General features: G+C 41.8%; 1 protein-coding gene across 2 annotated transcripts in view; it reads right to left on the bottom strand.

Moving 5' to 3' along the window:
- Nucleotides 1-26,227, bottom strand: part of TBC1D30 (TBC1 domain family member 30) — a 95,831-nt gene that overhangs the window by 37,746 nt on the left and 31,858 nt on the right. The window contains exons 1-7 of one of the 2 annotated variants that reach the window (XM_003926528.4): nucleotides 16,848-26,130; nucleotides 14,004-14,065; nucleotides 13,389-13,454; nucleotides 11,392-11,517; nucleotides 9,565-9,750; nucleotides 5,414-5,582; nucleotides 2,908-3,076 (exon numbers count right to left, since the gene is read on the bottom strand). In XM_003926528.4, coding sequence (XP_003926577.1) covers nucleotides 2,908-3,076; nucleotides 5,414-5,582; nucleotides 9,565-9,750; nucleotides 11,392-11,517; nucleotides 13,389-13,454; nucleotides 14,004-14,065; nucleotides 16,848-17,001 — 932 coding nt within the window. In that variant the 5' untranslated portion in view covers nucleotides 17,002-26,130. Of the gene's footprint in view, nucleotides 1-2,907; nucleotides 3,077-5,413; nucleotides 5,583-9,564; nucleotides 9,751-11,391; nucleotides 11,518-13,388; nucleotides 13,455-14,003; nucleotides 14,066-16,847; nucleotides 26,131-26,227 lie in introns of those variants that run through there. The other variant, XM_039472438.2, reaches the window with a different exon arrangement.

Genomic DNA, 26,227 nt, shown 5'->3' with positions numbered 1-26,227 from the left:
AGAACAATTATCTCCAATAAGGGACTCTGTTGGTCTTAATCTGTAAACTGATATCATTAACGTAATAGATTCAAACCAAACCACAGTAGGTGGGGTTTTTTTTGCAGGCCCTATCTGGGGAGCTGCAAGTTGCTCCGCACAACCAGTGAGACCAGCATGGGGGGAGTGGTTGCAGGACCAGAGGAAGCCAGTGAGAGCCGAGGGAAGGCAGCTACTGAGAGCAGAGCAAAGGCCTCACCTGGCAGCTGAGCCGCTTCAAAGCATGAGTCACTAAAAGGCTTTAAATTGGGAGCGAGGGAACAGCTGTGCCCTTGACAAGGTCTGCCTGGAGGTGGCATGGCAAATGTGGAGTGCCATGGGGAAACCAAGGAGGACACACCACAGTGGGCCAGGCATGGGTAACAAACGAGGAAACCAAAACAGCAGGGGCAGAAAGGACACATAAAGAGATGCTAGTGATGGTGAGCTGATGGTCTACAATTTACATATTCCGAAGTACCCTTGGGGTGAGTGAAAGGTAGAAATTCCAAGCTGCAGAAGCCAGGTGAAAGGAGAAATCCTGGATAACCAGATATAAGGCACATGTTTCTTATGTGTACATAAACTGGAGATTACCTACATGCCGTTTACGGTTTTTCTAACAGAAAGTCTGTAGAGAAGATCACAGGCACTAGAATCAGAATGATCCAAATTTAAAGTCCCAGTTCTGCTATTCACTGGCTATATGACTAAAAACTAGTTAATTAACCTTCCTGGGGAAATTTTCTTACTTGAAAAGGCAGGGAGAATAACCCTACCTACTCCACAAGGTTATTGGGAGAACTGAATGAGAAGATGTGTTTAAACTGCCTAACACAATGGCAGGCACTGCAGGCACTGATGATGTATGTCAATTGCCTTTCCTCTCCCTTAACAAGCTGCATGCTCAAAACATACAGAATTATAATAAGCCACAACTAAAAGAGTTAAAATTCTATCATTCTGATTCATGTATCCCCTAAACTTCAAAAATACTAGCCATTTATTATCAGTAGATTCACATTCTTAAAAGCACAGACTCTAGAGCCAGGATGCCTGGGTTCAAATTCAAGCCATTCCACTTAGTAATTGGGTGACTTTAGACAATTAACTGAACTTCTCTGTGCCTCAATTCTCACATCAATAAAAAGGAGATGACAATAATGCATACTTTATAGGATGATGAAGAATACTTGAGTTTATACATCCACAGTAATTAGAACAGTGGCTGTTCATGAAAGCACTCAATGAATATTGGCTTTTAGTTGCAGCAAGTATTATTTCAACAGTGTGACATCCCTGGGATGATCATAGGAATAAATTCCGATCCTACAGATTAATGGATAGAGATTAGTAAAACCATGATCACCTCTCTTCTTCCTGCTCCCTCATAAAGAACCAACAGAAAGGCAATTACAGCTGACTCACCATACAGTAAAGTGCTTTCCTGTTTTAATGCTATAAACCAGCTATGCAGCAACTGGACTATCACACCCAGAGAAACTATCAAAGCTCAAAGAGCTTACAATGTATAGAGTAGGTTGGAAATACATGGCTGCAGCAAGAGGTGGTTATCCGGAGGTAATGGGAGATAAGTAAATAGCACAGCAAATCCCATATAGATGAATTTATTTGCCCAGCTGAAAAGCAATGTACAATAAAACAAAGGCAAAGGAGATATCTAGGTGATGTTTAAAAATACACACAATAATAACTGATAGTCTTTCTTTGCAAAATTGTTTACAATGCCAGAAGTCTCTCAGGAAACAACTTACCATAAATACAAAGGCTAGTTAAAAGGTTTGTGAAACAAAACAGGGCCCATGATTTATCAGTTTTCTGTCATGTTGTCTATGGGAACACACTCAAGTCATTTATAGCTCCAGAAAAGAAGCAGTAAAAACTTGGCCGGGCGCGGTGGCGCAAGCCTGTAATCCTAGCACTTTGGGAGGCCGAGGCGGGTGGATCACGAGGTCGAGAGATCGAGACCATCCTGGTCAACATGGTGAAACCCCGTCTCTACTAAAAATACAAAAAATTAGCTGGGCATGGTGACACGTGCCTGTAATCCCAGCTACTCAGGAGGCTGAGGCAGGAGAATTGCCTGAACCCAGGAGGCGGAGGTTGCGGTGAGCCGAGATCGCGCCATTGCACTCTAGCCTGGGTAACAAGAGCGAAACTCCGTCTCAAAAAAAAAAAAAAAAAAACTTCACCGCTTCTTAGCTGTTTCATACTAATACTTCTTCCATTACCCAAAAGGTACAGTCCTTATGTAGTAGTCATAATGTATCAAAGATGAGTGAAAAATACCCTATCTTTTTCAGTCCTGTTACTAGTAAAGAATATAAGCAAAATCTATTTGGCAATATGTTTTGGCAGTAACAAATTTCAACAGAGAATTAGTTCTTAATGAAAGGGAAGAAGTTCTATGTGTTCTACCAAGCTAGACATCTTCTCTCATTTAATTTTATTGCAGCCCTGAAAGGCAGAACAAAATAAAGATTCATCAAGAATCCAAATTGTGATATTAACTAACAAATTCACCTACTCATAACCAGATCTTTCAGTTTCTCTGTCACCTAAATTCCTTTCCCTCTTCCCAACTAGTGTCCAAAGAGATGCTGACAGGGAGTGAACCAGCCAGGACACAAGCACTTGAGGGAGAAGTGGCAGAATCTACAGGCCTAAAGGAGCCTGCCCCCTTCTCCAAAATAGACTGCATCTGCCAACAGTGAGCCTGCTGAGATTTCAGGAGGCTAAAGCAATTTTAAAAGTTCACAACTTTCTCTTTTCCTCACACTTAAATATCAATGCTTTACACCTTATAGCACAAAAACTGCTAAAGGCCCTCTACATCACAGAACAGGGCAGAAGGTGGAAATCACTTACTCTCCTAATTTCGCCCAGATAGCCAGCGACACCCTTAGGATGATTTCTGAACCTTCGAAGAAGACTGAATCCCAGATCTTTAAAACGGTTTGATTAGGGAGGCACGTGGCAAAGAGAGTCAGAAACCACTGCATCGTGAAGACATTTGTAAGTGGGGGCTCATATCCACCTGAAACAAAACACATTCGATTCCTTCAGAACTGATGGTTGGCAACATATGCACATATCCCTTTTTAGTCTTCCATGTCCACTCAAATTTCTTAAATTTACTGAGTTCTTCATATTTCTAAACTTGTTCTTTCCTCCTATTTTTCCTACCATGTTTCTGGAAGAACATTGGTGTGTTTAATAAATGTGAACTTCATAAAATATTTACAATACTTCAGAAATCTTAACCTAAAACTTACTTTGGCTCTACCTATTGTAGTGAGCTGCAAATTAAGGAGAAAGTTTTCCTCACCAAAAATAAAAGAAGAAAAGAATTTCAGCCTCTCAAAAGCAAAAGCCATCAGATTTTCGAAATCACATAATCCCCACTTTTATTCAAATGCTACTTTGGTAAGAATAAAATTGCTCACATAAATTATCTATCAACTTCTTAAGTAGACCACAGTGGAGTTAAACTAGAAATCATTAACAGAAAGATAGCTGGCAAATCCCAAAATAGAGAATAAACATTACATTTTAAAATATTTTCAAATATATTACCCCTAAAGACCTGGGGTACAACAAATTTTGAAATTTCTGAATTTACTAAAAACATAGTACTCCCTCCTACTTTATGTGATCAGTATGTATTTTTAAGAAATATAAAAATTTAGATATTAGGCCGGGCACGGTGGGTCAAGCCTGTAATCCCAGCACTTTGGGAGGCCGAGGCGGGTGGATCACGAGGTCGAGAGATCAAGACCAACCTGGTCAACATGGTGAAACCCCGTCTCTACTAAAAATACAAAAAATTAGCTGGGCATGGTGGCGCGTGCCTGTAATCCCAGCTACTCAGGAGGCTAAGGCAGAAGAATTGCCTGAACCCAGGAGGCGGAGGTTGCGGTGAGCCGAGATCGCGCCATTGCACTCCAGCCTGGGTAACAAGAGCGAAACTCCGTCTCAAAAAAAAAAAAAAAAAAAAAAAAAAAAAAAAAAAAAATTTAGATATTTAGACTGATCCTTCCTCCAAATTACAGCCAATATGTACAACTACTTAAAAAGAGACCTGTTTTCCTTTTATTCATTGTTCTTCCTATGAACAATGGAAATATATTTGTTCAGAGACTAGAATCTGGGATTGTTCCATATAGCCAAGTGCAAGACACTTTGGTAAAAACATGTAGCTCACTAAAGTGTGCCTGACTAGGGGACAGGCAAGATTGGCCTCTCCAGAAGCATTATAAAATCCACACAGTTATACTGCAGAGCCAAGTTAAATGAGATCATTCAAGTGGCTTAGAAGGAAATGCCTAGAGACACTCAGGTGTCTCTGTGTCCGGGGCCACAGCAGGAGATGAGCTGTAAACAAACAAAACTTAACTTGTATTTACAGCCACCCTCCATTGCTCACCACCTGAGCTCTGCCTCCTGTCAATCAGCAGCACTATTAGATTCTCATAGGAGCACAAGCCCTCTTGTGAACTGCGCATGTGAGGGATCTAGGTTCCACGCTCCTTAAGAGAATCTAACGCCTGATGATCCATCACTGTCTCCCCCGCTCCTCCAGACTCCAGATGGGACCGTCTAATTGCAGGAAAACATGCTCAGGGCTCCCACTGATTCTATGTGATGGTGAGCTGTGTAATTATTTCATTCTGTATTACAATGTAATAATCATAGAAATAAACTACACAATAAATGTAATGTTCTTGAATCATCCTGAAACCATCCCCCCAACCCTACCCTGGCCTGTGGAAAAATTGTCTTTCCTGAAACCGGTCCCTGGCGCCTAAAAGGTTGGGGACCACTAGTTTGGAGGAAACACAACAAACTCCTGACTATTCTGTACATACAGCCAGGGAAGTACATACAGTGGGTACAAATACAGCTACTAGCTCAGACACTTCCAAAGGCTGGACCATGTCCACTAGATTGCAGAGGCCCTTAGCTACTCTTTCATAATCTCAATGGTTCAGGTAAATCCAGTTTGTACTAAATTGTACCTGTAGCTCAGTTGTAAAGACTCCTACAGGTTTGGCGCCAGCTTAGAGCAGTTTAAGTAGATAGTAAGACATGCACACAGTACTCCATCCAGAGTACATCATTTCAGTTGTTGATCTGGTACTAGTATATTAGGCCCTTGACTGACTTCCTAACTATGACCAGTTAGAGGTTCAACATACGGCCTTTGGTTATTTTCAGTTTTGTTTTCATTCTCTAAAAATCTATTTCATTGTACCAAGCTCTTACCAACAAAAATACCTGAAAATACATATTTCCATTCACAGTTTAGGCTCATTTCTACAGTGGAATCAGAGAAGTCAAATATTTTCAGAGTTAAATGGGATTAAATCACTACCTCCACTTTCTTTGTTTGCAGTTCTCTGAAGAGTATCCAGGTGCTGAGATAATTCAGGCAGCTTCGTTCTTAAAAGGTCTCTGAAGACAGCCATATCCACAGACAATGCCCGGAGATTATTGACAAAATAGCTTTCGGGAAGTACCTTATCAATAAGGTAAATCATAATCTAAAGAAAAAAACATAAAGTTTAAGACTGCTTTGTAAAAGCTGGGATCCCAACATGTCCTAAAGAGAAAATAAGTATTCAAATAGATAAAATGCTGTTAGCAAAGCACACCATCCTTAAATGCATCAGCACCAAATGTTCCCAGATTTACAAGGCTCTCCTACAGCCTGGCTAGGGAGCGTGTGGCATAATCATCTAAGTAATTCAGACCCCAATTCCACTGCTGTCTGAAATTTCCAGATGGGCTGCTAGACCTGTGTTCAGTCCGTAAGTAGCTGTGATTATGCAACCCTCAGCGTCATTCTGAGAAATGACAAAGCACAAGCTTGCACAGCAGCCAGCAGACCCTCAGTGCTGGCTCCTTGATGTCAATACAGTTTTACAACCTCAATATGAAAACTAACAGCAGGCCTATCATAAAACACCCCCACTGAAGTAGCTCTCAAGATTTACTCACCATCAACCAGAGATATAGAGCAACTCATGTTGACTTTTCATCCACTTCCTGGAAAAATGCAACTAAGCTTTGTTTGAACAAATGGTACTTTGCAAAATCTGTATTTCTTTCATAAGATTGTCAGAGAGGTTCTTCAAATTGCTATATTCATTTTGATTTTTCTACTTGTATTGCCTTTTCTAAAATGTCAAGAACCTCTAGAATGACCCAGCCAAACACATATGAGCTCTGTATGTCAATCCCTGGTTCTTTCCCACCAAACTCTTACCAACAAAAATACCTAGAAATATAAATTTTCATTCAATGTTTACGTTCATTTGTACAGTGGAATCAGAGAAGTCAAATATTTTTAGAGTTATGATAGCATTGAATCACTACCTCCACTTTCTTTGTTTGCAGTACTCTGAAGAATATCCAGGTATTAATTCAGGCGGCTTCATTCTTAAAATGGTCTGACATGCTCTATCCCTGACCCACTCCCTAAAAGACCAGCTCCTTCCCCAAAGCACCAGAAAAACAAAATTAAGAACAAAATCATAAATGACTCTATATACATAACTGGCTCTATGTTGGCAGAAAATTAGCTATCTCATATTTTGACTTTCAGGATACCATAAAACTCTATTTCCCCTACCCCCAAAAAAACACCTGCCCTGCAAGGGCCCATTTTCCCCTCCTTCCCAGCTTATAATTTATACTTCTCAGGGTCATCGTTTGGAATGAGTCAGTAGGGCAGGGGCATGCTCTCAGGGAGGATCTTCTCCTTTGGTATATGGTGGCCGGACCCAGAGAGCCTTAGCCTTCTTATGTTAGGATAAAATTTACCAGGTAAATGTATTATCATCTTGGAAATAGGAGCTCGGCAACAATAAAAGGAGTAAATTCAGTCTTTGTGGGGAGAGGAAGCTCTGGGAGGCAGCGGCTGATGGGGAGAGCAGGTGTAAGCATGGTAGAGTACCCTTGCAGGAACCTAGCACTCTATGGATCAGGATTAGAGGGATTTACAGAATCCTGAATGCAGAAGTAAAGGTAGTATGCTGACAATTATTGTACTTTTCATCTAAGGATAAGATATGTAGTTCCAAGAAAGATACTTGGTTTTTACTGAGAAATTATGATCCCTCAAAATTACGTGAAAACAAGCACACACAAAAAAAATTCAATTATCATACTAATTCCTGTGACAGGGAAATTCTCCATCGGAAGGCATCTCAATGTCTGACATGAAGACATAGATCCAGTCTGTAATCCCAGCACTTTGGAAGGCTGAGGCAAGAGGATCACCTGAGGTCAGGAGTTTGAGACCAGCCTGGCCAACATGGTGAAAACCCATCTCTACTAAAAATACAGTATTCGCCGGGCATACTGGCAGATACCTGTAATCCCAGCTACTCAGGAGGCTGAGCCAGGAGAATTGCTTGAACCTGGAAGGTGAAGGTCGCAGTGAGCCAAGATCATGCCACTGTACTCCATCCAGCTTGGATGACAGAGCAAGACTGTCTCAAAAAAAAAAAAAAAAAAAAAAATTGAATTTGGCTAAATAATGGGAGAACTCTGAATTTTAACAAAAAGTTAAAAATAAAAGATTTGCTAAGTAAAAACATAAGCACAGGAAAAATGGTTCACCTATTTCTAATAACTATACATTTGCATATTAAATGTCTAACCACAAGATCTACACACTCTTAAAGAATGATGACATCATTTCATTGTACGGAGTTCATTTTCATGGGGGCAGAAATATTCAGTTTTTCATCTTTAATCCAGATTTTTATGTGAGTTTTTAATTTCTCAAATGTTACTGAGCCCTTTTATAATTTGATTGGCATGTACATTTCCTTTTCTGAATGTCTCTATCCCACCCCCTAACTTGAATCACTTATTCCAATTGCTCTAGAGAACAATTCCCATTTTATAGTCATACCAATTAGATCTGAAAAAAAGAAAACTGATGAAAGCTGACAGACTGAGTAAACAAAATTGCTTCTTAATAAAAATCTTCTTAAAGTCATGTATTTGTCACTGCCATACTCCACCTACTCCCACCTGTTTGATGAACAAGTAACTTCAAAGTTGCTTCCTTAAATACATCAATGGAAAAAGTGAGAGGCTGAAAACAGATTTAGATCATGTCAGGCTGGATCTATAACTAGTCCACCATCATATGTATAAAACCAAGAAGAATATTTGTTTATTTTTCCACACCACATTAGTCAGTGACTGAGAGTATCAATAAGGTATTCACCATAGTCAAACACAGGTTGTTGGGAGTAGGGTTGTGGGGGGAGGAGGGGCAGTTCTTGAACACGAAGACAAAGTAACTATCACATATATCACAAAGCATTTCAATCAACAGCAATTTAAAGGTTCAAATATGAATTAATAACCCCATATTGCCTTAAGCAAACTGGCATTAGTCTCCACGTTTAAAATGCTTCATTTCTCATAAGCACTCTTATTTCTGGTGACTCACTGACTCACTTGCAAACCAATAAGCTTACATCACTAGTGTCCCATCTCAACATGCTTCCAAAATTTGTTTTAACTAATAAAGGTCCTAGGCATCAAAGATTAAAAGATATTAATATAAGTCAATTCCATAATGTTTCTCCATGCAAACACCTTCTACTGACACTCACTCTCAGCCCAACTCCTCCATACATTGCTCCAAATATGAAGGAGTAAAGCAGCCTAATAAGGCAATCCAATCAAAATTAAGCATAACTAGTGTAGGAGGCAGTTCTAACATGACTCCCCCCCGCCCCAGTCACACCCTTGTATGAACCCTTCCCCTTGACTATGAGCTGAACCTGGTGACTGGCTTCTAAAGAACAGAATATGGAAATATAGTGGGATGTTACTTTGGATGTTTGCCTACAAGTCTGTAACTTAAACTCTTTTGCCTTGCTCACCATCTTTTACTCTCTTGTTCACTTTGGGGGTGCCAGCCACTGGGATGGGAGATGGAGAGACCCCACATGGCAAGGAACTATTAAAGGCCTCCAGTCAACAGCCACCAACGGACCGCGGCCTCAGTCCAACAGCCTGTGAAGAATTAAATCTCACCAACAACCACATAAACAAACTTGAAAGCCAAAGCCCATCCCCAATTGAGCCTCCAGACAAGACTGCAACCCTAACCAACAGTTTAACCACCACAGTGATGTGACCTTGAGGCAGTTAAGCTGTGCCTAGATTTCTGACTCAAAGAAACTGTAAGTTAATACATGTTTGCTGTTTTAAGCAGCTAATTTGTTGAATAGCAATGAATAATTAATACAATTAATATTTAACTTGCTTTAAAAATGTGATGTCTTATAAATGAGACTAAACACATAATCATTTGCCTCACAGTTGGCAGCTACATGAGTCTGTCACTTGACATGACTTTAACCTGGAGGAAATGCTATCATAGGTCATTACAAAGGTTTGGAAAACGATGAGACATCAAGGAAGACAGATTATAGTTCCGATTTCTCACTCTCAGAAGAATATCCATTGCTTTTGTCAGAGCCCGCTACTCACTTTCAGGGCATCCCCTTCATTCCCTTCCATCACTTCCAGAATTAGTGCAGCCAGGATGTTAAAGCCTTGGCAGTACCCAACAGTTTTGTTCCATCGGGCATAGGCCAGTAGCACCCGCTTCAACACAACCCTGTCCTGCTCAGCCTCTTGGCCACAGTAAGAACTGCAGCCTGTGCGGTGAAGGTCCTAAAACAGAAGGGAAACAATATTTTCAAAAATAAATTCTTTCCAAAAAAATACCTTTAGTTATTTTTTGACTCAATAAACAGAGTTAAATTATCAACATAAATTTTATTTTTCAAAAATGTACATGTGGCTTATACATATGAGCTAAAATGCATTTTTAGCTTTCTTTTTCTTAATATTTTGTAATATGCTGTTTAAGAGAGATTTGCAAGGGGAATTTCAGTCAGGCAAATTTTCAACTTAAAATGTTTCTAGGATCACCACAAAAAGCAGCCCAGCATCAACAATAATTACATTATAATTTCATATAAATTGATAGTTTGTTTTAATAATATTTCTCAGATAAAACAAGTCATCCCAATACATGTATGCTTGAGGCTAACATTTGTTCCTTCTGAAAAAAAAAAAGTATATTTAGCTATCAAAACTCTAAGTAACATAAAGGAGTGAAATCAAAATAGCAAAAAATGTGATTATAGAGAGAAAAAAATCATTCTATTCAAATTGTTTTATGACTTTATATAAGAAAGACAGAAATATTTACTATGCTTTAATATTTAATGAAGGCAATATCTGTAATTTAATTACTAAGCAGGGACTACAATTTTCAAGAGCTGAAGTCATTTACTGACATAGCATTCATTTCAGTGAGAAAATAAAAGATCTTCTTAATAACATGCTTGTTACAAACAATGCATTGCCTTAATTCACCAGTTAGACAGAAAGGAAATATTTCAAATATGAGATACTTCATCTCTGTGAAACATATTCTAAAATTCCAAATATATAGCTGAAATGTGAATAATGCAAAGGCTTTTTGGTACACAATGTAAAATTGCATAACTTTTTTAGCATTTGTCTGAAACAGACCAAGTTAGAACAAAAAGTAGCTCATTTTAGTTAGTACTTTCTCCTTAAAAAAAAAAAAAAAAATCTCCAAACATGCCAAAACATTAGCCATCTTGAGGTGGCCAAAATTTGGATGAAACAACTTTCCTTTTAAAGCCCCCAGCTTAGATCACACTGCAATGTACTCATAAAATCAAAACCCATGTGCTAGTGCCTTATGTAAGAGGATAATACTGGAATCAGAATGAGCATCCTTGGCTTTTAGCACCAGGTTCTGTTCAGTTGTAATGATCCAGGTAGGCAAACCACAGCTGCCTACACAGCTGGCTTGAACCCACAAGCATTTGGTTGGAACAGACCCACCTGTGAACCTGTCTTTAGAAAATGGCATTAAGAAACTATCAAAGACTCTAGTAAGAACCAAAGGATTCTCATATGAAATATACTTAACTTTTTCAATCAGTGACTTTTACATAAAAATCCAGTTGGTAGCATTGACCCATGACAAAAGTTCCTTCCTATGGTGTGAGGAAGACTAATAAGTTGAACATGAATGAAAGCTCATTCGCTAACATTTTCTTTTAAATGTTAGCTCATTCACTAACATTTAAATTTACGCAGACAACACATTGTCAAAGTTCCCCATGAAAAAGCTAATGAAATGAGAAGGCAGAAAATATACAGACATTCAGACCAGAAGGTAGAGATCATCTGATCCTCTGTCCAAAAAACAATTGGCTCTTAGAGTCTTTCTTCTGTATTAGGATGACAGGCCAAGTTCAGGGGCATTACCTTGACTATCTGAATTCCCATGGAGTCATCATCAGGATTACTCCTTTCATTGAAAGTGAAGCGCATGGTTTTGTCCCAGTCAATGGCTATACTGTGCAAATAATGATCTGCCAAGGTCAACCAAACCTAAAACATTACATAGACAAAGAAGAATGCCAAAGTAGAATACATAATTTCATCTTTATTAGAAAGTAGTATTGCATTCAATAAGAAAATAAGAAGTGTCCCTCAACCAGACATCACTCCTAAGTCGAAATCTACAAGAGCCTCATTGAAATTTTTGCTTTACTGAATTGCACTATCTCGGGCCTTTTATTTACTCGTTCAATAAATTTTTGTTGAGTTCCTACTATATGTCAAGCAGCAATCCAGGCACCAGGGATACTGTTAGGAAGACAAACCAAGAAGATTTTGAAATTTTATTTCTGTTCATTGAATAACCTATATAATCTCATAAGCCTGTTTTACTTGGCTCTGAATTGCTCTCCACACTTCAGCAAGAGCCACCTGGTCACTCATGGCGAATGGGGCTTTTTTCACCATAGAGTGGCCTCTGCCTTTAAATCGTCCCTCTCTCTCACACACGTACACAAAACTGACAGATGGGCTCTCATAATGAATAAGTTTTTTAAAAGAGCCACTGGATATTTTTACTCCTTTGATTATCTTATCCAGAAAAATCTGTTTCTGAAAGTTGTATTTCATAATGTCATTTATATATATATATTTTTTTGAGGAACCCTCAGTGCTCAAATTCTAGAAAAATAAAGATTAGACTCATAATTAATATCCTAAGCATGTATTTCAAGTTTTGGTATTTAAACATAATTTAGCAGGAATAACATTGATTTACATCTCCAGTCAGACTTCTCTCCTAACATTAGAAGCATATATCCAAATGCTTGCTTGATACCTTCAAATTAGATATCTAACAGGCATCTCAACAGATCCAAAACCAATCACTTGCTCCACCACCCACCCTACCTACACATACAGACAGACACACACACGTCTCCTCCTGCCATCTGAGTAAACAGTAACTCTACCTCCCAATCACTCAGGCCAAAATCTTGAAGTCATCCTTTACATTCCTTTTATACCTTACATTCAATCCAATAGGGATTCATGTCAGTTCAGCATTCAAAATATATCCAGGATCTCCATCTCGACTACCACAACCCTGACACATCTCCTGCCTGAGCTACTGCAAGTCTCCTACTCGTCTCCCTACTTCAGCCTTTGTCTCTCATATTCTCAAGTCAGTAGCCAGAGTATTCCATTCATAATAAAAAAAGTCAGATCACGTCACTCCCCTGCTCAAAACTTCCCAATGCTTCCTAGCTCAAACTGACCAAAAGCCCAAGACCTATGGTAGCCTACCAGGTTCTCCACGATCTGCCACACCCAACACACCATATCACCTCTATGACCCCCTCTCCTATTTCTTCCCTCTTTGTTTACTGTGTCTCAGCCTTGCCGCACCCCATCTTTGCTTGAATACAACTGAGAAGTGAGGCACGAGGTGCTCCCGCCTGAAGGCTGAGGGGGTGCTTGCACTGGCTGTTCCCTCTGTCTGGAGGATCTCCCCACCGGTAGTGGCATGGCTGGCTTCTCACCTCCTTCAGGGGCCTACTCGAATGTCACTTTGCTATTTAAAATTCCACCTCCTTACCCCTTTTCTCCTAAACGCTCCTTATTTCTCTCTACACTTTATTTTTATCCATGGTACTTATTACCATCTGACATACTTTATATCTTATTCATTGTAAGCTCCATGAGGACAAAAACTTTGGTCTGTTTTGTTTTTTTCACTGCTGTATCCCTAGTACCTAGAACATAACTTGGCACAGAATGATCAATCAATATTTAGTGCATGAATGAATAATCAAGATAGGTTTCAAGTAACTAAACCTAGAATATACTTTTTGACATCCCAGAGACGTTAAAGAAGGGCAGTGATGATCCTTCCGTATTCTAGTCCTATGAGTCCTCCTTACCTTTCTCCTCCATTCCTTTGGTATTCCTGTGGACAGCCTGGCAACTGCCTTGAGAGCATCATACCACTAGGAACAAAGAAGAAATCTTGGGAAGTGATCACGGTGACCTAGATAAGCACTTTTCAATCTTTTTCCCTTTTCAATCTTGACATTCACAGTGTGTGTTGAAATTTGCACAGCACGATGGAGAAGACAGTCAAAGCTTCTTTCAGACAGAAATGACCAGTCCATGGCTATTACTGTGCCACATCCCGCCCCTTGGGCACCCTTAATACATCTGTGACCCCTTTGCAGTACACATAAAATGGTTGGGAAGCTCCAGTTAATAAGCCGAAACATATATTATGGGGTTCACAATAATAGACATTATGGTACAGGTGTGAAATTTATTAATTTTAAAACTTTTTCACACATGTATCATTAATAGAAAGTGCAAAATTTTTCACTGCAAATATAAACTAGGCCACTTGTAGCTCAAAAGCTACTTTACCTGAAATACTTTTGAAGTGAGTCATCTTCATATGCATATCAAATAACACATTATTCCCACTTTGAGAATATATCTCAATGTACCCTGTTGGTACCCCCAAAAGAAGTGTTTTCAAAACCAGTTACCTGCTGAAAACCATTTTGACCTAAAGATGGTTCAAGAGTGAATTTCAACTTTGTATCAACTCCTGAAAGAAAAATACATACATAGATGTTATTTCGGGAGACTATAACAAGTTGTATCAAAAATACAAGTAAAAGCTTGATTCTATTGAATCATCACGAATTTTTTAGAAGCATATATTTTTACTAAATTTTAGTCTATTTTACTAAAAGGTAAGTATATTGATTATTAAAATACAAAAATACCCTACAGCAATGGAATATGCCTTACTACATATGACGGTGGTTTACATCGATGCCTGGAGTAAACAAAAAACGACACCACAGGCTTGGAGTCACACAGTCCTCCATTCAACTTCGTTCCTAGGCTGAAACAATTTATCTAACCTATCTCAGTCTCAATTCCTTTTCTTCTTTTTAAGAGATAGTCTCAGTATATCACCCAAGCTGAAGTACAATGGCTATTCACCGGCACGATCATAGCACACTGCAGCCTTGAACTCCTGGGCTCAAGTGATCCTCCCACCTCAGCCTCCCGAACAGCTCTGATTACAGACACATGCCATCATGCCCAGCTAATTTTTGTATTTTTGGTAGAGACAGGGTTTCATCATGTTGGCCAGGCTGGTCTCAAACTCCTGACCTCAAGTGATTCACCTGCCTCAACCTCCTAAAATGCTAGGATTATAGGCATGAGCCACTACACCAGACCCCATTCTTTTAAAGGAATTATTGCTCAAAAGTTTAAGGACTAAGAAATGCCAAATGTTATCAATAACATTGAGTTTTACAAATTGCAAAAGTCAAATGATGGCATTTTTGTTTCTAAGATTGTTGATTGCAGATGAGGTGTACTGAAAACTTCTCCACAACTTCCACTTCTTAGGGGTTGGTATGAGTATGAGCAATCTTCAGAATCATCAGAATTTATGAACTAATAGTAAGTAATCAAGTAGACTGGTCTTTTTAAATATGTATATACATGGAGTCAAGAAGCTGGAAAGAGATGTATCTGATTTTTGCAAGCCCATGACAATATGCAGATGTTCTTGGAATCCTGGAAGAGCGCTGTAAATGTATGAGCTGGGTCCTAGGTTTCCAAAGTAAGCTATGGCAGAGAATCTCAGGCATCTCATCAATGCCTTGATACTTCTTTTCAAAGTTTCAGAGCCATGCCATACACTGCCTGGATGTATAAGATTTTTTTCTCCGAAGGAATATTAAGTACCCCATGGATCCGCCTCTCTCTTAAGTAGTTTAAACGAAGTCCTGCCCAAAGGTAGAATGGTGACACAATGGCCACAGGAGCGTTTCCAGCCCTAGCGCACACTTTAAGGCACTCTGCAAGAGACCTTGATGTGAGGTTGCTGTCCAGACTCGGGGTGCTGAATGGAGGAGCGTATAATCTTGACGTTTGCTTTATAACAAAGACCAGGAAATTCAGTCTTGCGCTGACTTACTCTTGCAGCACTAAAAGGATTCCCTGTGTGTCTGACCAAACATGCTCCTCTGACTTTTCCAGGGCACCTGCTGAGTATCGTGGTGATTGCCTTCCCACAGTGAAATCCAGCGGGAGTTAGTTGGCCAAAACCACCAATATCCTCTCATGATCAAAAATGAGCAAGAGGATTTAACTGAAACTGATGATTCGCCGCCTGCATGCAAAGGCTTAAACCAGGTCACTTTCACCACCACCCCCCCTTTTCTTCTAACAGAATAAGGACAGAGAGAAGGTTTATGTTTCATCTGATAATCACAGCTGTTCTGGATTCAGAAATACAAAACACTTTTAACGTGGGAAGGAAATTTTTTAAAAAGAATTAGAAGAGGTAAAGGAAGATGGTGAATAAATACGACAGCCTCTGCAACTAGACACTTCCTAGGGGAGAAAAACAAAGAAACCACGAGGTTGGGAAAGGCAGCGCCACATCCCCCGCCTTTGGGTTTCGGTGCCTCCATTCTCCTGCGGCTCTACAGCAGGTCCCGAAGGCACTGGGGGGCGGGGTTCGGGGACCTTGAACCCGCCTGGATCCCAGCCGGTGCCACTCCAGGGGACAGGTGAGCGCCACGCACCAATGAGAGTACAGCCGACACCCTCTGCGGCCACTCCTTGCTAGAAACCTCCGTGCCCAGGAACGCGCGCTAGGGCTGGGCTCTTAAAATCCCAGGGAGGCATGCTGGGTGACGGAGCCGACACGGAGTTATGCAGCCTGGAGAAGCAAGGAGCGGTAAACACAGGCTGACGGCTGAGAGGGCCTTGCCTAGCACAGCCAGGCTCGCTTCCGGACTTCACCTATGAAAAGGATCTCCTGCTGCTCCCCACCCGCACTCACAAATTACAGACTCCTTTTCAAGCTGACCCTGGCACTCATGATGCAGGAAAATACACCCGATTTTGCCTTTGCAGCCACTGCCTTCCCCCTACGACCTTCAGTGTCAAACCTGTCTCTCTCTCTCTCCGCCCACACACACCTCTCGCAAGGTCTGGCTTCCTGAGAGCCCGGAGCACAATAGGTGGTGCGGCCTCTGATAGCCCGGGCAGCCACTCGCACTTCCCCGCCTCACGGAGAAGACCGAGCGCATAGGCCGCAGGGTAGGGGTCCACGGGCAGCAGGTGGAAGCGGCAGTTTCTCAGCGCCTAGGGAGGCTGCTGCCCCATCCAGGCCCCCGTCTGCCCTCTGCCCTCCCAGCCCGATCGCGCCCCGCAGGTGCCAGTGCGGTGCCCAGCACCGGGTGGCACGCGGACCTTCCCCGGCCTATTCGCCTATTCCGAGTCAGGCTAAGGCAGAAGCGCGGGCAGTCCCGGCGCTACTTTCCAGCGCCCCATCTGCAGCCCCGGGTCCTCACCCGGCTCCAGGGTGCAGAGCAGCCGGGGCGCGGTCCGGGAAATGCAGCTGCGCTTCTTGAGCACATTGCTCAGGATGGTGCCCACGCCGCCGCCCTGCCGCTTCAGGCATCTTCCACCGCGCCTCAGAGAGCCGGTCAGCTTGTCCTGCCGCATCCGGGAGCGCCCGGGCTCCGGCGCGGCCACCGTCTGCCTCGGTCCCCGCTGCCCCACCGGCTGAGCAGATGCGCTCTCAGGGTTGGGTGAGTGCTGACCGGCCCCTGGGAAAAAGGAGCGCGCGGCCGGTGCTGGAGGGTCACCGGGACTTGCGGTGCACCGCGGGAGCCGCGGAGCGCAGGGAAGCCAGCGGGCATCTGCAGTGCGGAGCCTGCAAGGCTGAGGCAGGAGATCGCAGGAGGCGGGGAGGGCTGGAGACAGCGAGCGCGCGGGAGACAGAGGCGGCGCGCCCGCCCCCAATCCCAGCACCGCCGTGCGCAGGCGGGGAGGCCCCAGCTCCCCCGCGCCCGGGAGTGGCAGAGCCAGGGAGCTGGTGGGCGAGCAACTGCGTTAGGAGACCAAAAGCAGAGAGAGAGAGATGTCTGTGCTTCTCCCAGATACGGGAGAGAATGGAGGGAGTAACGAGGGGCGTCAGCCTCAGGGGCAGAACACCAGCGAGGGCAAGCGTCCCCTACTCCCTCTTCCGAGCAGCCTCGGAAGGAACTGTGATCTGACCGCAGGCGGCGGAGCACATGAAGCACACGCTTCAGCCCGAATTGCGTTGAATTATTTCCTGACAGCTTAGAGAGGTACGGAGAAAATGAAGGAAAAAAAAAAAAAAGATTGTTTCTTTCAGAAAAAATGGGCTTCCAGAAAAAAAGTGTTCCTTTTAAAAAGTAATAGTCTTCATCTCTCCAGCCAGACTTCAGTAGTTCTGAACTATTAGCCATCGTTACAGTTAAAAAGAAGAAGAAAAGTCATTCTCAAACGTCGATATTCACTAATGGAATGTTTACCATAAAAACGGATGAAAGATAGGGTCTGGAGAGGGTATAAAGATATTTGTGTTTGCTAATATTTATAAAAAGAGACACTAGATGGATAAACCAAAAACTTGTATCGGAGAGGGAACACTGGAGTAAACAAGAATGGAAAACTCAGGCCTCTCTTGATGTGCCTTCTGTAGTTTTGTCTCTGGAATAGCATTATATTAATAATATTAACAAATTGAATTTTTTAAAAAAAATTTTATAGGCATAATGGAGCATGCCTATAGTCCCAGCTACTTGGCAGGCTGAGGTGGGAAAATTGCTTAGGCCCAAGAGTTTGAGGCCAGCTTGGGCAACATAGCAAGACCCCATCTCTTAAAAAGAAAACATAAATTTAGAAAATACATAAAATAGTCCAGGCACAATGCTCACACTTGTGACTTTTCTTTTTTTCTTTTCTTTTTTTTTTTTTTTAAACAGGAATGATGGCTAATAGTTCAGAACTACTGAAGTCTGACTGGAGAGATAAGGAAATATTACTTTTTGAAACTGCTTGAAATAGGAACACTTTTCTTCTGGAAGCCTGGAAGATGGCTTGAAACCAAGAGTTCAAAGCTGCAGTGAGCTATGATTGCACCCCTGCATTCCAGCCTGAGCAACAGACCGACCCCCTGACTGCAAATGAATAAATGAATGAATCAGTTTTAAATTGTAAAACTCTAACAATTGAAAATTAATGGAAACCAATCAACCTAATGGACTATTCCACCGATAGCATATGAACACAGAAAAAATAATTATTTTAAGTTGACATAAGAACACAATATTATGACTCTACATCAACAGTGATACATATTCCCAGAGCAAATAAAAAGGCAAAGAAATCTTACATTTTATTCAGTAGTATTATTCTTATTAATAATATTCCTATTATTTCTTAAATTCTTATATCCACTACAGGATAAAGCACATAAATAATTACGCTAACATCAAATGGAGCCAAGATGTTTCCAATGTAATAGAAAATATAAGTGTGCAACAAAAGTAAGTTTTCTTTAAAATACTACAATAATATATTTATATGGGAAACACTAGTATGAACTCATTTTTTTTTCTTTTCAAAAAAAATACATACGGCCAAGCACAGTGGCTCACGCCTGTAATCCCAACACTTTGGGAGGCCAAGGTGGGTGGATCACAAGGTCAGGAGTTCGAGACCAGCCTGGCCAATATGGTGAAACCTCATCTCTACCAAAAATACAAAAATTAGCCAGGCATGGTGGCAGGTACCTGTAGTCCCAGCTACTCAGAAGGCTGAGGCAGTAGAATTGCCTGAACCTGGGAGACAGAGGTTGTAGTGAGCTGAGATTGTGCCACTGCACTCCAGCCTAGGTGACAGAGCAAGACTCCGTCTCAAAAAAAAAAAAAAAATTATATATATATATATACATCCATTGAACAGGTTTTGAAGGACAACTAGCAGCAATAAACACCATCTTAACCCAGGTTATGGTCACTAAAAACCATTCCCCACTCAAAGGAACTAAGGCTCCTTTGTGGAGTGACTGATTTCAGGTTCGGGTCAGAAAAAACACAAGAAGACCCTGAAACAATTTGATTACCTCAAAAAGAAAGGAAATGTTCCACAATTAATGGGGTCATGTCAAAAGGACACAAGAGTCCCATAAACAGGGTCATTCCTATTGGCCAAAGATGAAACAATTTGAACTTGAAAAACAATGGCTGAGCCTGGACAACATGGTGAAACCCCACCTCTACAAAAAAAAAAAAAAAAAAAAAAGAGCTACAAAAATTAGCTGGGCATGATGGCACACACCTGTAGTCCCGGCTACTCAGGAGGCTGAGGTGGGAGGATCACCTGAGGCCAGGGAGGTCAAGGCTGCAGTGAGCCATTATCACACCACTGCACTCCAGCCTGGGTAACAGTGAGATACGACCTCAGAAATAAAAAACAAAGACAAAAAACAGTTGCTGGGTCAGGCGCTGTGGCTCAGGCCTGTAATCCCGGTGCTTCAGGAGGCCAAGGTGGGACAATCGCTTGAGGCCACTAGTTCAAGACTAGTCTGGGCAAAAGAGCAAGATGCTATTTCTGCAAAAATAAAATAAATTAGCCAAGTGTGGTAGTATATGCCTGTAGTCCCAGCTAATTGAGAGGCTGAGGCAGGAGAATCATTTGAACCCAGGAATTCAAGGTTATAGTTAGCTATGATGGGCCAATGCACTCCAGCCTGGGTGACAGAGCAAGACCCTGTATCAAAAGAAAAAAAAATGGCTGCTATTAATTGAAAAAATATTGAATTTTTTAAATGCCTTCATAATGATAGTCTAAACAACCGCCAGGCGAGGTGGCTAACACCTGTAATCCTAGCACTCTGGGAGGCTGAGGCAGGCGGATCACCTGAGGTCAGGAGTTCAAGACCAGCCTGACCAATACGGTGAAACCCCGTCTTAAAAATAATAATAATAAATAAAAAATTAAAAAAGAAAAGAAAAAAAAAAGAAAGAAAATCATCAATGATAGTCTAAACAAGCCAGAAAATGAAGGCATTTCTATGACTCTGACACACTGATTTTATAATCATTGTAATCATTACATTCCAGGCTTTGTGAAGCATCCCCAGAATTTGGGACAATGTCAGAAATGGTACAACCCTAAGAATGAACTGAATAAGAATCTGTTAAAAATGAGATATGCCATCTGCAAAAGTAAAGCAAGCCAATAAAGGACGTACAAGCTATTCAGCTGTAGCTGCCTGGCAGAGGTAAAGATGCTTTAAAAAGGGCAGTACTCTTTGAAAAGGTATCACTTTAGAAAATGCAGTCATTGTTTAACCTGGTCATGACTCATTGCTTGGTTTAGATTTCCCAACCTTTTGCTGTGAGCTCAGGTACAGAAATTTATCCTCCATCAACCATCAACTTTTTATACTTTTGGTACATGTTTATATCCTTCAGCTTTCTATTAATTTTAATAAGACATTCATTGGCTGTTGCAGCCTATCTCAGCTGTACTGAGAACAATAGGAAGAGGTCTGATGTTTCCCTTCACCCAGTATTTTAGAGGGCACAATATACCCTGGGGCTGAAGATGGTAACAAACACCCAAAGTCAAAGAGAGGGAACTGGCAGAAGAGGGAAAATCCAGGAAGACAAGCTGATAATTGCATGCACAGTCTCATCTTCCAGACCTCTCATCTGCTCAAACCTTAGAGGGTTTTGTGTCCTATTTTAACAAGAGAGGCTATTCATGCTCAGTTTCCAGCACTAGGCAAGCCAAGAGGAGAAGCAATGGGCTCTGCTCTACAACACTGTCTCTGGAATGGAGAGGAGGACGTCCTGCCCCTGGGGCTGTGACATATGCCACTCAGACCATCCAACTCCTTTTGGCTCTGACATCATGCTCACCAAGCAAACTTTGGATTGTCATTTGATTTCCCATATAGACTCTGCTGCAGTAGAGAGAATATACTGACCAGTTAATAGCAGTCAATACCCCTGAGTTTACTCAGCTCTCAGTAACCTAAAGATACCAATTTCTGGACTGCTAAAAGCTGACATCTGGACTCAAGGCTGTCAACTCACCCATGTATCATGATGGATAAAAAGACTTCTCTTTAGATTCTTCTTTAGTTATAATACTTTTCCTACTGTAGTGACAGCAGCTTGTTGGCTTACAAAAGGAACATTCCATTTCACCTCTATAAGATCTATTGCAAGGGAAATCTAAATCTGTTTCTAAAATAAAATTTAAGAGTTTCTGCTATTATGGCAATAAGTAGCAAAGGAATTAGACAATATTATTTTGTTTACATTGGAGAGGAAAGTCCAGACTACCAACTTTTATAGCAAACAGATAACTAAATGAGCACTAAAACACAATACTCTAAAAGCAGCCATGGCACATGCCTAGTATTATGTTGATTGTGTGACTCACAATTTCTTATTTCATGTCTGGAATACTGTTTTCCAAACGTGAAAGCTGTCATCTAAAGTCAACTTACAGAGAACTCAAGCCAGCATGGACTTTGCCTGAGAATCTCAGGAGCCAGGCCAATTTACTGTCATTCTTTACTATATCAAGTTATCTTTACTAATCAAATAATATCAGTGAATTCACATTTGGGCAAATTACACACTACCACAGTCTAGAGTGGTTATGACTTATGCTGAATTTAGGGGAAGGAAGGCTCAATGAACACTTTGAATTGGATGAGATATTGTTATTTGGATTGCTAAAGAAAATGAAGGCTTTGAGGAAATGCTCCAAATGTCTCAGAGCTGATAACCTGGGGACACTGCTCATAGATGTGAGCTCCCAGACTGAACAAAAAAACATATGAACCATTTGGCATACCCTGCATCTTTAGGCCTACATTCTGGGACTGAGGTTTCCTTGAGAGCGAACTTTTCCTTTAATGGGAGAAGGAGAAAGAAGTCAGAAAGAAACGAAAGCCCAACACAAGGAATAAAAACTACGTCCCAAGGGGCTTCCAGAGGGGAAGTGGGTCTAAGACGTGTGATTTCCTAATGCTGCTATCTTTCATTTAACAGTAAAGTCTTAAAATAAAAAGTGCCTACGTGCTTATCTTCAGGGACTGACAGTTACCAAGAGAAAAAGCCTGGAAGCCTGCTGTGAGGCGAGACAGACCACAGGGAGCCTGCCTGCTCTGGGGAAGTGGGCCTGAACTCATCTGTACAGCTGCAGAGTTCCCTGGCAAGTGCTCATGAGCACACAAGCTGAATATCGGAGGAGATCTCACCAGACCACCAGATCTAGTGGTCTCCCATTGGCCAGGAGATGGGGACATTTTGCACCCGTGATGATAAAAAGAGTGGAGGTCTGGTGGCATAAAAGCCACTCTTCCTCCTCTCTCATCCCACAGTTTTTGAGTGTGTGTGAACAGCTCCTGAATAGTGAAAGTGGCATCTCCTAAATGGACAAATCTGTGCCCAGTTCCATAAGAAGTTAACACTTTTCCTCAGACCTACTAAAAGTAGGGACTTCATAAGTAGTTTCTTCAAGGCCGAGTGTGGTGGCTCACATCTGTAATCTCAGCACTTTGGGAGGCCGAGGCAGGCAGATCACGGGGTCAGGAGTTTGAGACCAGCCTGGCCAACACGGTAAAACACTCTCTCTACTAAAAATATAAAAATTAGCCGGGTGTGGTGGTGACACCTGTAATCCCAGCTACTTGGGAGGCTGAGGCAGGAGAATCGCTTGAACCTGGGAGGTGGAGATTGCAGTGAGCCGATATTGCATCAGTGCACTCCAGCCTGGTGACAGAGCAAGACTCCATCTCAAAAAAAAAAAAAAAAAGTGTAGTTTCCTCAACTCATTATCCAAGACAGAGCTCATAAACAGATTCCCCCTCATGACAGAGACACAGGGGCGGGGCAGCAGGAGGAAATTGAGGGGAAAGAAAAAACTTTACAATTATCCCACAGATCACATTACATACATGGGACATTTCCTCTTCATATGATTTTTTTCTTTTAATCATAAAAATAATTTCTCTATTTAAATACAGGCATCTTTTAAGACAATAAGGTATAGCTTTTGTATTTTGTTAATTTTAGAGAAAGGACTCTGTCAAGCATGGACAGAGAGGCTTTAAAATTCCAACACCAAATCACACCCAGAATGTCATATGGAAATGTACTTAAAACTGCTGCCGGATCCACGTAACCTCAGATGCATAACTAATCCGAGATTTTAGAAATCATATTATTATTCTTGTCCTGGTATTTCCTGCGAAGTGTTTTCTTGCTTCAAAATGACCAAAACTGACTCACTACTACTTGGGCTAGATTGATATTGATCATATAAAGACATCTTTATATTTCTTTTCTTCACTAATTTATTCATTAAAAAAATTATTAATCAGATGCTGTGGGAAAGGCACTGTACTAAGACCTGTGAGAGATAAAACTATGAACACAGTGCATACTCTACCTTCAAGGAGTTTACAGTTTACTGAGTGAGTAGTGACAGGACTGTGTGAAAGGTCCTTTAAAATACTGTGAATAACTGGAGAGATACCATTCCGCTACCTCTTAGATATCATATATGTTGCAATATTTTCCCAGCGCTCCATTTCATTGAGCTGTTAAATTTCACCTGAAAACAAGCCAAGGACAAATTTCATGTATGTTTTTTCTTTTTGAGACAGAGTTTTGCTCTAGGTGCTCAGGCTGAAGTGCAATGGCGCGATCTTAGCTCACCACAGCCTCCACCTCCCAGGTTCAAGCAATTCTCCTGCCTCAGCCTCCTGAGCAGCTGGGATTACAGGCACCCGCCACCACACCCGGCTAATTTTGTATTTTTAGTAGAGACAGGGTTTCTCCATGTTGGTCAGGCTGGTCTCAAACTCCCAACCTCAGGTGATCTACCCGCCTCACCCTCCCAAATTGCTCAGACTACAGGCTCCTATATGCTCTTCTTACGGTTGTGGTATTCACCTGTTTACTTCTACATCAGGAATACAACTGGAAGACTCACACTCATCACTGCAGAAGATGAAATCGTTGTCTAACCTGGTCATGATGAACCACTTAGCTTGGATTCCCCAACCTTACACCAAGCCATTCTAAGATTTTGTTTGTTTGTTTGTTTTGAGGCAGAGTATCGCTCTGTTGCTCAGGCTGGAATGCAGTGGTGGGATCTCCGCTCACTGCAATCTCTACCTCCCGGGTTCAAGTGATTCTCATGCCTCAGCCTCTCAAGTAGCTGGGATTACAGGAACATACCACCATGCCTGGCTAATTTTTGTATTTTCAGTAGAGATGGGGTTTTGCCATTTACCCAGGCTGGTCTCAAACTCCTGACCTCAAATGATCTGCCCACCTCGAACTCCCAAACTGCTGGGATTACAGGCATGAGCCACATCCCAGGCCCTAAGATTCTTTGACTCCATTGAGGAGAGGTATCAAAGGAGAGGTTTCTCATATCTGTTGAGATAGATTCATCTGGCCTAGAAATATGTGTCCCTAGACAGGAGATGGGTGATGCCTTTGAATGTCATATGCTTAATTTTGGTGGTGAGAAGAAAGAAGAGGGAAGAGGAGAGAGATTAGAATCAACAGTAATGTTGGCTTGGCAGGCCTGGAAGCCTTCACTCTCCAGGCTGAGTTCATTCAGAAGAAACTATGTAGAACATGTGGGCCAATGGGGAGACGTCTGAAGGGACACAGGTCATCACCCCCCTTGAGACCTTCCAGGAGGCAATGCAGCAGACAAAGGTTAGAATTCCGATGCCAGTACTTACTCCCTCTATGTCCTTGAGCAAGTTACTTAATGTCTGGGTTTCAATTTCCTCATCTTCAGAATGAATGATATTTTGAGTTACTGTGAGAATTAAATGACATAATGAAAGTCATGGCACAAAGCAGGTGCTCAATACTGTCCTTTTATCAGTGTTTGTTGTTGCTGTACTAGAGGCTAAAATGGTGCTGTGAGCAGTCATCCTAGAGGTCTTTCCAGCACAGGACCCAGGCCCTGACCCACAGGGTGAGTCTGACTCACCAGGACACCCCACTGAGGTCCTCATCGCATAATCCTCTGGTGCCCTCACTCACTTGGTAGAAACTGTGAAATTAGTTTTGTGTTTGCTCCAAAGGGCTATGTTAGAACTGCTAAGTGGGAACTGTGATGAAGTAGATGTTGACAAAATTTCAGAATGCTATATTGGGCATGATGGCTCACACCTGTAGTCCCAGCCACTCAGGAAGCTGAGGCAGGAGGATCACGTGAGAGCCTGGGATTTCAAGGCTGCAGTGTGCCATGATCACGCTACTGTACTCCAGCCTAGGTGACAGATTGACACCCTGATGAAAGAGAAAGAAAGAAGAAAGAAAGAAGGAAGGAAGGAAGGAAAAGAAAGAAAAGAAAGGAAAGAAAGAAAGAGAAAGAAAAAGAAAGAGAAAGAAAGCAAGCAAGCAAGCAAGCAAGTGAGAGAGAGAGAAAGAGAGAGAGGAGGAAGGGAAGGGAGGGGAGGAGGGAAAAGAATGCTGTAACTGTAATATAAAATCCAGCCTCAGGAGGTCGTAAGTGTCCTCTCTTTTGGAGTTCTCAGGCAAAGGCTACAAGCTCAGCAGTCGGGGGTGCTGTGAAACAATATTTAAAATGAGGTGAGGCTGGACTAGTAGAGCAGCTTCCAACCCTAGAATTCTCTCAGACCAATTTTTTTTTTATCTTTTTTTTTAATTGCATTTTAGGTTTTGGGGTACATGTGATGAACATGCAAGATTGTTGCATAGGTACACACCTGGCAGTGTGCTTTGCTGCCTTCCGTCCCCTCACCTGTATCTGTCATTTCTCCCCATGCTATCTCTTCCCACCTCCCCACCCCCCCGCCCCTCCCCCATTTCCCCCCAACGGACCCCAGTGTGTAGTGCTC

The sequence above is a fragment of the Saimiri boliviensis genome, chromosome 7, assembly GCF_048565385.1.
Source record: "Saimiri boliviensis isolate mSaiBol1 chromosome 7, mSaiBol1.pri, whole genome shotgun sequence".
NCBI lineage: Eukaryota > Metazoa > Chordata > Mammalia > Primates > Cebidae > Saimiri > Saimiri boliviensis.
The sequence above is the reverse complement of the archived record's forward strand: the minus strand, read 5'-3'. Positions and strand labels throughout refer to the sequence as shown.